The sequence below is a fragment of the Plasmodium cynomolgi genome, chromosome 3 (genome assembly GCF_000321355.1).
Source record: "Plasmodium cynomolgi strain B DNA, chromosome 3, whole genome shotgun sequence".
Classification (NCBI taxonomy): Eukaryota; Apicomplexa; class Aconoidasida; order Haemosporida; family Plasmodiidae; genus Plasmodium; species Plasmodium cynomolgi.
In genome coordinates, this window is record NC_020397.1 from 905,647 (window position 1) to 917,989 (window position 12,343).

General features: G+C 36.0%; 2 protein-coding genes across 2 annotated transcripts; both read right to left on the reverse strand.

Annotated features, from left to right (window-relative positions):
* Positions 1-2,117: 2,117 nt before the first annotated feature.
* Positions 2,118-3,059, reverse strand: PCYB_032940 (hypothetical protein; the record flags this gene model as incomplete). Its single annotated transcript, XM_004220966.1, has 2 exons — positions 2,118-2,732; positions 2,925-3,059. 2 exons carry the CDS (start codon positions 3,057-3,059, stop codon positions 2,118-2,120), a joined length of 750 nt encoding a protein of 249 aa, XP_004221014.1.
* A 3,155-nt stretch (positions 3,060-6,214) lies between these two features.
* Positions 6,215-7,308, reverse strand: PCYB_032950 (hypothetical protein; the record flags this gene model as incomplete). Its single annotated transcript, XM_004220967.1, has 2 exons — positions 6,215-6,730; positions 6,868-7,308. 2 exons carry the CDS (start codon positions 7,306-7,308, stop codon positions 6,215-6,217), a joined length of 957 nt encoding a protein of 318 aa, XP_004221015.1.
* Positions 7,309-12,343: the final 5,035 nt, after the last annotated feature.

The following is a 12,343-nucleotide window of genomic DNA, read 5'->3' on the forward strand; positions in this document are numbered from 1 at the left end:
AAAGAACTTTTTATTGATTTCTTAGTAAAGGCGTGCACAATTTTACGTCCTTTCCGCAAATCATAAAGACCTGTACTGTTTTTTCATTCAACTACACGGATTAAAAGTATTCTTCTGTGCACCTTGTGCGGAGCAAAGATCGTTGTGTTATTCGCGGTGGGGACGCTTTTCGCTTTGTGTAAAAATGTCCAAGTTTTAACTGCTCTGATTAGAAGATGTAGGTATCTATGTTTATACCCTTTTGCTTCATTTCTGTTCGTTAGAAAGTCTACGCCGATGTTAACTGTGTGCGGCGAAGGAAAATGGCTGTAAAAGTAAACCTGTCAATTGGAAATTACCTGTGACGCAGGGTTCTCCCTTTATGCCTACCATTTGGGAAAATAGAGTGTGTTGTTGGCGAAAAACGCAGTAGGTGGAGAGTTCTCCAGGGGTCATTTCTTTCATACAACACGTCGTAACTACTGCTCTGTTACACGGAGCAACAACAGAAATATTTTCATGTCCAAATGCGAAATGCATTTTTGAGAAGGGGAAAAATCATAATGTCTTCTCTATTTCTTTTTTTTTAAAAACTCCACAAGTACCTTTCTGTTTTTCACGTTCCCCTGTTTGGTATAAATATTTGCCCCAAAAAGGACGCACAATTTGTGCTTGCAAAATATGGATCCTTATTTTTTTAAATGTATTTTGTCACACCATAAGGGGGCGAAGAATTGTCTGCTGAGCAGAATGTGTTTTTTTCTGATTTGCACATGTGTGTATATACACTTTTGGTGTAGTGAAATTATTGTAATTTTTTTTTTTTTCCGCTTTGCGTATTGCATTATCTCAAAAGGGTGTTCATGAGAAAAGTGTGTACAACAAATTCGCATACGAGCAGGGGGCAAACAAACTATTCTGCGTGAAAAAAAGTAAAAAAGTAAATTAACTGAGCTGTTTTTTATTTGCGAAATATTTTTTTACGCCGCGTTCTTTTTGGCAATCATTTAGGTTACCCTGTGACAAAGTTTGTGTGTGTGCTGGCTGATTCATTTTTCTGCTAATATTTATAATTGTTCGAGCTTCATCATTTGGCAAATCAAAAAGGAGATTTTTGAGGGGGGATCAAAAATTGTAGTAGAATGAGGAGGTATTTTTCTTCGTTTCATTTTTGTTAATGTTTTAAAAAAGTGTGCGTAAAAATGTGAACAGAATTGGAGGAGTTGCAGATAATGCGTCCTTACTTGCGGTTGGAAATATCAACTGTTCGGTGGACGCTTTGATTTAGCACTCTCCATTTTGTGCACTTTGCCATCCACCGCGCTTTGGAGGTAGTACTCGGCTTCCATCTGCTATGTGTTACTTTAACTGGGTGAATGAATTCCTCCCAGCGTTATGTTGTATCAAATTGGACTACTAAAGTTGCGCCTAAAAGTGTCCTCCTCTTTTCGCGCTTCTGCATACAGCAACATGTTTTAAACGAAAAAAGGACAAATGGTTTTCCAGGTTCATTAGAAAGTCATCGATAACTTTACAGTCATGTAAAGTGCACGATGGAACGCAAAAATTTCAGGAGTGTATGAATGCTCTATTTCCGAGTGAAAAAAAGGACAAACCATTCAAATGCGCTTCGCGCGGAATGCGCACGAGAGTTAAATGTTAATTGGGCGAATATGGGGGATGTGCTATCACGCAGGAAACGGAAAATGATCCAAAATGAGCAGAAAGGCAGACAAATAAGTAAAAAGGCGGACAAATGAGAAAAAAGGCAGACAAATGAGCAAAAAACGATGCGGTATAAAAATCACAAACGAAGTCACTTCTGGACAGCAGACGAACTAGGAGTGAGCGCCGCGTCACAGCGGGGAGGCACCCTTAAGGGCCACCGAGTTTTGATAAAATTTGAATTATCCAGAAGAGAGCGATTTCTCACAAAAGTGAATTTCGAATTAGGAAGATGGCAAATATAGTACAGCGGTAGAAATGAATTGCGCCACCAGGGGGCTGCTCATTTGGTAAGGAAGGAGCTAACCATGTTTGGATAGCGTGGTTTTTTTCTCACCATTGGGTTTCATTTAATTAGACCGTTTTGTGGGGGGTTCTGCTTTTTGCAGAGCTATTATGCACATTCCTGGCGGTTAGTACTTTTTCAACTGATTGCGCAAAATAGTCATCCACATTTTTTTCTTTTCCGATGTGAAGTTCTGCCACCTATTTATTTTATCCGCCATATATTTCTTAAATTCATCATTAGAATTAGATTCCTTCTTTAGAAAGTTGGCAAAGTCGTCTAAATCGTTTGCATGCATTTTCATCAAATTGCTCGTCAGGATGTCACTACACTGCCACCAGTATTTGGATCTATATTCCTCTCTTAAATTTTTTTCTTTTGCAAATGACAGAGTAAAAACCCACAGCTCATCAACCATAATTTGAAATTTTCTTCTTAGATAATCGTGTATATCGAAGTACAATTGGATCATCTCTTCTTGGGTCATACATGGTCCTAATGCATCAATGGTGTCCCATATTTCTGTTTTCAGATCTTTCTTCAACGGGGTAGAATTTGCTGGAATGTTTTTTGGTTCCTTATCTTTTGTTTTTTGTTTGACTTTTGTCGGGGTCTCTTCTTCTGCGCTGCTATCCTTTGTGAAGCATCTTTTTAAGTTTACGATGAACGCGCTCAAATTTCGTCTACTTGCGTGGCTTGGTTGTGATTTTTCGGTTTGGTTGCTTCTGTTAGTTTGGGCGTTCTATTGGGGGAGGGGTATGCGATTTGTAAAGTGGCGGTAAAGTTGAACAGAGTGGTGAAAAAGGAGAAAATGTTGTTGTAAAGATGGTTAGTGCTATCGCACGGAGTGACAAGCGTAGATAGAATGAACAGCCAGTGTGCACTAATTGGCAGGAACAAAAGTACATATACGCATCTACGAGTGCGTACTTACCAGAAGGAGAAGAAAAAGAAGGACTGAAAGAAAGATCTTCAAACGGTTGATACAGGCAAAATGTTGGAATTCTGTTGCCCCTTTTTTTTCCCTATATTGATGTGAACATGTGCATAACCTCCTGGTGGCATTCATCTTACTGCACTTTCTTCTAACGAGTTAGCCGCGCTGTAGCAATTTGGTGTGCAGTGAGCAGCATATATATAGGGACCACTGCTATTTCTTTTTAAGCGTCTCAGAGACGTTTAACTGAGTCAGTGGACATGCGTGCAGATTATCACTTTAACATTAGATCTGTGTAGAACACGTGGTGTGGCCACCTGGGCATAAATCAATACTTTTGCCTTTACTAAAGCATAAAAACGGGGTGTACCGCATGAAGAAAATTAAAAACAGAGGTGACTGGTGGCAAAAAGAAAAAAAAAATAGATTCACTTCTCATCATAGAGAAGCACCATGTAACGTTAAAAAGATTCAAATTACGGTCGCTTTGGTGTAACGAAAAAACGATAAAAAGAAAAATTTAAATACAAATTTGCAAAAGGAGAATGATGAAATTATGCACACTTTTTTTTTTTTTATTATATATAGTATGACGAATGAGTTAATTTTTTCAGGCAGGTGTAGCCAGAAGGGGTAATGCAAAATGGAGATGGTTTTACACCTAAATTGGGGGATCTCCAAAAACTAGGTATACCCCTATATTTAGGGTATTATTTAAGTGAAAAATAAAAATGGATCTCCCCCCTGACCCAGTTTTTTCACTTAAAAATGGGGAATTCAAATTTATGATACACACGTGAGTCAGATCACTCTAAAGGGCTTACATCCTACAAATGTGTGAAGTATAAAAAATTAAGAAAAAAAAATTACTTTTCCTTGATAATTCGCTTTATAATTCTAGCTTTTAAAATTTATTCTCTTTATAAAGAAAATTGCGAGTTCGCTTTTGCGCGACTCAACTGCGCGCTGTGCAATTGGTGAGTTGTAATTATATATAAATCCCGTTCTATAAAAATTGCGGCAAAGGGGCAGTTATTTTTTTCTCAACCTTGCCACCTCTTACTATCAGAAAAAGTGATGGAGCAACGTGAAGAATAAATCTGCGCTTAGGTTAGGTGCCGACTGGGGAGGCGGCTACGTTTGCGCCTATGACTTTGAGTGTTTGTAGTGATCTCGGTAGTGCGTCACCAGCGAAAACAACTTTCTCTTACTTCCTTCTCGTTCTTATGCGTCCAAAACGTTTTTAAAATGAAACAATAATGCTAGTTTTTTTGGGGGGGGCGAATTATAACACATCTGGTGAAATGTCACCAATTTGGGTGATATTTGATCCAATCAAGGTAAGCTTCATTTTTTCAGATTTTCTCACTTTCTCCTTTTACTAATACTGCTAATTTGTGGGAAGCAGCCCCCCGCCGTGATTTCTTTGTGAACACACATGTGTACACCCCTGAGCGACAAAAAAAAAAAATACCCATCAGATCAGATTTGTTTCGCCTGAGCGAATAAGCGAAATGGAAAGGATTATGAAATGATTTCTCAGCAAATACGGCATAAAAACCCGAGTGGGAAATAAAATAAATTCAGCTGTAAGAAAAGTTAACCAAAAGTATTCACGAAACAGTGAAAAAAAAAAAAAAAAAAAAAGGGCCAAAATGTGCATATAAATACACCTCAATTTTCAGTACACTTTTGCGAATAAAGCTTTGTGTAACGGTTGGGGATTGCCCAGTCGTTACACTTTTAGCAGATCAGTGTGGCCATAATCTATAATCACATTTCAGGTTTCGTAAGAAAAGGGGGACAAAATGAAGAGAAAGGTTTAACAAATGAGGGGATCCCACATGTAAATGAAAATATTTTCCTTTGACCAACATACTGGAAGGGGTCTGTTAAAATGTGCAACGATTTTTAACTCTGCATTGGTTCACTCATCCGTACGTGTTATCCTTTTAGATGTCCAGTTTGTTTCGTCCTTATTTTTTTGCGGAACTCTGAGAGGAGCGCATGTTTTCCCCGCGTGGTAAAAACAGATGGGATTTGCTAACCCGCTGAGAAAATTTGCGAATTTGTTTTTGTTTTAGTGCCTTTATGTTCCCATGCCTTTCTTCACGTTTCGCCTCATCATCGTCATCCCCCTGTGGGGAGGGAGTGAAAGGTTTCCAAATTGGTATCTCCTCCAAGGGATACACGAATAAAAGAAAAAAAACGTATACATATATATATGCATAATAACTGCACAGAAGAGTTAATACATAATGAGTGGGCGTAGCGTTAATTGGGTGTGAATACCGTGTCCCTTCCACAGGGAGACTCTTTAAATTGAGTCACCATTTGGTTGGCTGCCACAGTTGGTACATTTTAGTCACATCCGATTATGATGTATACAAGTAAAAATAATAAAACCTCATCTTTTTTTTTTTTTTGCATTATGATGGTGCTATTCGAGTGAGCATTTTTGCTACTTCGATTTAATCACATGTGTGTGACGTCCGTGGCAAATAAAAATGTGTGCGCTAAACATGCGAAGGGAAAAGGGGCATCCCTACAACACGTGCCAGCGATGTAGCTGCGGTGCAATCGTAATGGTGTCCCTCGCGTAATGCCAAAGAAATGATTCCCAATATAACTGACGTCTACGTCTATACAGGTGTAACCATAAAGATAACTCGCATCACATTTTGCGAACAAACACAGATGGCCCCTTCACAGAAAACAAGCCAATTTTTATGTTACACTTATTCATATAAAATGCATTTGCAATTAAAGAAGTTCTAAAAAATAGTGATGCATGTCCGCTTTGTGGAGACGCTCTTACGTGATATCTTCGATAACAACCTACCGTTTAGCAAATAGATACACTTGCGTAACTCGTGTGTCTTTTTTTTTTTTATATTGCCATGGGTTAGTTAACACAGCTTAAGTGTCAATAAAAATGGCATGCATACAAACATTGTGATGAATTTACTGAAATGCCGATTAGCAAAAAAAAATTTTTTAAATGAAAAAAAATGATTTTCCCTTTTGAGGTCCTTTTTGTGAGAGGATTAATATATCCTGCGTTCCTAATTGGTTTATCCATTGCTGTTTTGTTTTTATTTACTTGCTATGTGTGAATAAATGCCGCACGGGGTTTACCCTCCAGTAGAGGATCCATTTCATATTTAGTTGTTCCGCTTACTTTTTTTTTTGCATTCCACGTTCTCAGGATCTACAAATGCGTGTACTTACCATTTTTACGTCCCTAAATGTTTCTCATTTTGAAATTTTGTTTAAGGGGATGCTACTCATAAATGGTCCTCTGCATTTTCCTGTGTGCATGATTCTAGTGATGCAGAGCAAAAAGCAATGCTCACTCTACTCATGCCCTCAAGAACAGCATTTTCTTCATTATTTCTTCCCCTAGTACGAGTCCCTTTATTGCCATTGTCATTGTCATCATCCTTTTCCCCTTCAACTTCCGTAGTCATTTTAAAATAATTCCCATAAAGTGAGGAATTATACGAGATATCTCCAGATCCATTACCACAATAAGTAAAGTCAAGCTCTCCTACATCCGCTCCGGTAAAATTAGGATTTTGAAAACTATATGAATTTTTCACTTTTCTAAGTTTTTTTTTCCTTTTCTTATTTTTTTTTAAATTACAGCTATGGGAATTTTTCCTTCGGGCGCCTCCCTCGGTGGCTCCTTTCTCAAGGTCATTATCTATCTCATTTACATCTTCGTTAAAGTGTTCATCCTCTTCGGGGGTACCGCACAAAAAGTCACACATTTTATCGTACCATGGTCCTAGTGGGGTGCGCTATCACAGAATAAAAAGTGAAATATTTATGTAATGCTCTTTACTTATTGGAAGTGCAATTCGGTTTTATATACGATAAAAAAAGAAAAAAAATGTAACGATGTGTGAGTATATCACCCAAGTGGCATTTAACTTACGTCGTATAAACACGCTGCTAGGGGTACTACGATTAAGAGTGAAAGCAAGGGAAGAAAGAAAATAAAAGTGTTTAGGATTAAAAATAATTCTTCTGAGCTTCCTCCAGGGAGAACATTTCCCGTAGTGATGCTATTTGTTCCATTATGAATAATGGGAGCACTCTCCGTGTTAACAGCTGATAAAGGCTGCAGGGTTGAGGATTCATTTCCGAGGAAGGAAGAATTCACAGTGCCTACGGCATCGGTGATAGCCTCAGTAACGCCGCTAAGAACACTCTGTACTATTGTGCTGGTAACCGTAGTTGATATTTGGTTGGTGTTCCCTTCGAGTGAAAAGGAATCAATAGTCGTGGTTAAGGGTGTTGAAGGGGAAGTTAAAGTTGTTACATGTGTATCATTGTCATCGAACAATTCACTTTGAAAGCTCGTTCCATTATTCATTGTGCTGGGTGTGTTAATGTTTTTATAAAAATGAATCGGAATATCTGGCAGGTGCGACTTTCAGCCACCCCCCCCTCAAAAAAAAACTATTTCGTGAAATGTAAAAAAGTGATGAAGTTATTGTATCGTGTTGTGTTCCAATTTTTTGGTACCATTTAAAGAAGAACGTTTAAAAAAAAAATGTGTAAATTGTGTAACTCTGTTTAGTGAGATGTTGCTCATTTTGAAACGTTTAGAATACGTTGCATTGTGGTGAAAAAAAGAATCATGACAATGTAACGTGCAGGTATTTTTTCAAAGTGGAATATCTTCTTCTTCATCTTTCTTTTTTTTTTTTTTTTTTTTTGCCACAGTTGTTCATTTAAAAAATGTGTAAAGTGGTAGGTAGTCCACCTTTTGAAGAAAAACAAATTAAGCAACAATCAATGTGGTCTTAAATTTAAAAAATGGGAATATGTACAATGTGAGCGGCGTGGGACGGTCGGAATTAAAAAAGTAAGCTGCGGTTCTTTGGAAAGGGGTGTACGAAATGGTCTCCTTCTTTGCACATAAAAAAAAAGGGGGTTTTCACTTTATTAATTTGTGCGTTACTGTTGTATTTCTGCTGGTTTGTTCCTTTTGGGCTTCTTACATGTTCGTTTTGGCCGTATGTTTGCACGGCATACTTTTTTTTTTTTTTTCGACCACATCTTCCAAATGTGCAAAGTATCTGTCTCTCATCTGGGACTTTTTCACTGTTTGCCATTTTAACAAGGAAACGTAAATGCTGTATTTTTTAAATTAACAGCACACATATTGTACTTCTTTACTTTGAGCAATGTGCCCTTCTTTTTTTTAATTGCAATCTTTTTGCCAACTGGCGTGTCGCAAGAATAGATAAAATCTACAGTTTCGATATGATCAATATGGGGAGGCGAAATTGTGTGCATTGAAGTTGGCTATAAAATTTGCGTGCATTTAACGCGCAAGAAGATCAAACAGATAATCCATTTGTGCCAAAAAGAGGCGAAAGTGGAACCTCCTGCAAGCATGCGTGACGTGTCGTAATGGTTTTAGCGGGTGACCCCCAATTCGAGGTAGCATACAAAATAGGGAGTATGAAAATGGGCACATGCGGTTAGATGCATATGATAATTATGTGTTTGAATTTGCCCTTCTTTTTTTTTTTTTTTTTTTTTCTTTCCTTTTTGCTTATATCTTACTCGTTAAAATGTTACCAGGGGGGAGGGGGGCAAATTAATCGTGCGTCCATTTAACTCTCGTTGAACTTATCCGCATTTTTAAGTGTCTCGGAAAATGGCACAATAGGCAAAAAGATCATGTTAATTGATATGGGCATTCAAATAACACGAAAAAGCGGCACACTCCTAGGCCAACCATGGAACTTGAAAGAATTATCAAAAATTGGAACTTTATAAAAAGCGTTTAAAAGGGGGAATATACCCGAGTGCACAACAGGAAGTGTGCTCGAAAATGCGCTGAGCACATGGCCGATCAGATTTGCAACGTTCACACATTATCATAATGTTGAAGAGAAAGGAGGAAACTTCGCCCATATTCCCCATCTTCAACATTTTTTAGCATCATGCTTAGCTCAGCACAACATATTTGTTAAAAAAAAAAAATTGAAATAAATGTTTATTCATTATATTTAACTCTTTTAAAATATAACCACTATCGACATGTCAATTTGAGCACATTGAAAATGAGTCATATCTGCTAAACCGCCAAATCTGAATATTTTTTAAAAAGGGGTGCCTCTGTGTATAAATTAAAATACCCCCAAATGAGAAGACTAAAAGGAGATGGATCAGCATAATATGGTCATTTTTTTTAAATTGTCAAACGTTGCCACAACTGCTTAGGAAGCCGTTCCATGTTCAGATGCTTCTTCGAATATGAAAATGTGTACGTGTTTTTTTTATTGACACATGTGCGAAGTTAAAAAATATTTTCCCCATTTTGTCTTTTTCTCCCTTTAGAGTTGTTTTGCAAAAGAATAGGGTAAAAGGCAGAAAAAATGATCGTATGAATGTCTTTATGCTAGAGTGCATACCTTTGTCAGCCGCTGATCAAAATGGGAACAAATGAGTGTGTCACCTTTTAGTACATATTTTAAAAAAAAAAAAAGGAAGGTCCAAAAAAGGACCGACTTACGTATGTAACATCTAATGGTTTACTTGGACAGAAAAATTTAAGGAGATATACTAAACGAAACAATTTATAAAATTTGCTGTTCGTCCATTTTGGCACACGTTTCGCTAATTGAGGAATTAAAATGATTAATGCTAATGTGGGCACTGCGTAATGAGCACATCTGGATGTAATAAAATTATCTATCTATCTATCTAGCTATCTATTTTTTTTTTTTTAGCCAAAGAAGGGTCCTATTTTATAAGACAACCATTTCGAATCCGTTCAACGCTTCAAATCCGATTTGCTCGCATAAGTGTTAAGGTTGTTAATGCTTTCCGAGTTAGGTACACAAAGTTGAAGTGGGGAAAGGAGAGGGGAGGGTCATCATTATGATCCCCCCAAAACTTAGTAATAAAGTTTATATTGAAAAATTCAAGACATTATTTTAGTTTTTTTTTTTTTTTCACTCATATGGTTTGAACATTCAAGGAATATTTCGAGCTGACGACTCGACTTAGTAGAACTTGTGTTTTGACCGCGAAAGTGTGTATGTAAAGTTATGCACTTAAGGAGTAAAAAGAATTCTCCCCCACCCTTTGTTGCATCTACTTGCAAAGATGAGCTAATTTTTATTCTTTTTAAAAAAATATAATAATAAAAAGTAGGCTATCCATTTTTATTTAACCCTAATGCTCTTTTCTTTTTGCACCATATTTGGAATGGCGCAAAGGTAAAAAAAAAAAATGCGGGATTCATATTGTAAGTGACAGTTGGTTCACTCGTTACCAAACAACAGAACAATTTGCACAAACAGATTGTCAAAGGATTGACAAGGAAATTGAATAGTTGCGTTTATCCTAAGTGGTATATTCTTTGCATTAAAGCATTTCCCCCTTTTAACCAAATGGTGAGCCATTTTTTTCCTGCATTCAAAAATAGAAATGTATTTTCATTTGCTCTTTAGTGTACTTAAATGTGACTAGCAAAATGTCACTAGTACCCATACACGTGGTGGAGTTTAGTCAATTGTTTTTTTTATTATATTAAATATTTACTTAGCCTTTTCCTCACAATGAATTAAGGAAACATAATTAGAAAGGTTGAAAAAAGTGTGTAGTAGTTTCTTCCTGCCAAATGCTCGCACGTTTTAAAATCACTAGCACGAAAGGGAGACAACGGATGGTTAGAAAAAAGAACGGTCGTTCTACAGTATTGAACCAAAGGGCTGTCCCCATTTTTGTAATTTTTAAAAGTGCCCGAATATTACGTATCATGAGTTCGCCTACCAGTTTATAAGCGCAACTGTGCACATCCATGTGGGCGGACGTACTATATATAACATAATGTGGGGATCCTTTATAACCTCTTTAAACATAATAAAAGATATACCCCCCATTTATCGTTTTCTTCAGAGGGGTTTCTTTCATTGGTTTATTGGTGTGAAGAAGAAAAGTATCATATAATAGGCACATTAATTTAGTGGGTCCTCCCCTAATGTGCAAAATTTTATAGTTAACATTAAAAGGGGGAAGGGGGCGAATGGATATAGGCCACTGAACTCAAATGATTAAAAGAGTTGCACATATATCTTTCCACATTGCTCATTAGTAACAACTAGTTCTTAAAAAAATGTTTAAATGAATAATCCCCATTTGGCTTTATCAGATTTAGCTACGTATAAACGAAGTTATGGTTGTCCATGGTGAATTATATTTTTTTTAATGAGTATGCCGATTAGAGGAAGATAAAAACTGCTAAATGGGGTAACGCAGAGCGAAAAAATAAAAGCATAAATTTTCGTTACGGCAGCGTAATGTTAAAGTTCTAATTTACTGAATCAAACTTAAAGTTTTTTTTTTTTTTTTAACATATTCAATTTAATGCTACCTATTTAATTTCAGGTTAGCAGTTTTTTTTTTTTGGAAAAATACTGAGCATATATAATATGGCTCGCCCCAATGTTATAAAAGCGCCTACGGTTTTCTTAACAAATATAATATATATGTCTTCAGTTCAGTTTATATATATTTTTTTTTTGCACATTAGTTTTGGTTGCCTTGCGTGCATAATATATCACATTTTTATATCAATTTTTTTTAACATTTGCTCGCATCTGTTGTCTAATTAATATTTGTCACGCTATAATATAAAAGGAAAATGGTTGCAGAATTAAATGCGTAAAGCAGATGTTTCATTTTGGTAACGGTTATTATTAAAAAAGAGAGTGAAAAGATAATTTTTTAAAGCTTATTTTGACAACCAGGAAGCATAAAAAAACTACGTCATTATTTTGTACAACCACTGTTCAGCAAAACATAAAAAAAAAGCATTGAAAGAAAATGGGCGCTGATCATGGCCATCATAACTATATCTTGGAACTGTTGCGAATTAAAAAAAAAATAATGTATTAAAGGAATGGACGTATTATGAATGCGATTTATTTATTTTTTTTTTTTATAAAGATGTTGTAAAAATTGTTAATCTGTTTTCACGAATAATATTTGTTTAAAAAAATGAACGCGCACTAAGAAGTGTTCTTTTTAAAAAAAAAACCCCCGTCGCGATACAGATTCGCGTCCGCATACCTGCTTATATGATAAGGTATGCGTAACCTAAAATTAAAGATTATTCTTTTTCTTTCCTGAAGTTATTATGCTTTTAAGAGTATTTTTATTTTAAAAAATACCATATATTTAAAAAAACAAAAAAGTTACTCGTATGCATAATAAATACATATTTATAATTATATTATACGTTGCACTTTTNAAAAAAGAATAGAGCTCAGATAATATTTGTAGTGTCATAATTTTTCTGATATTCCATGTCCTTTCATATGATTACTTAGATTACGTATATTTTTATATTCATTTTAAGAATTAAAAAGTTGCAAATCTGTTTT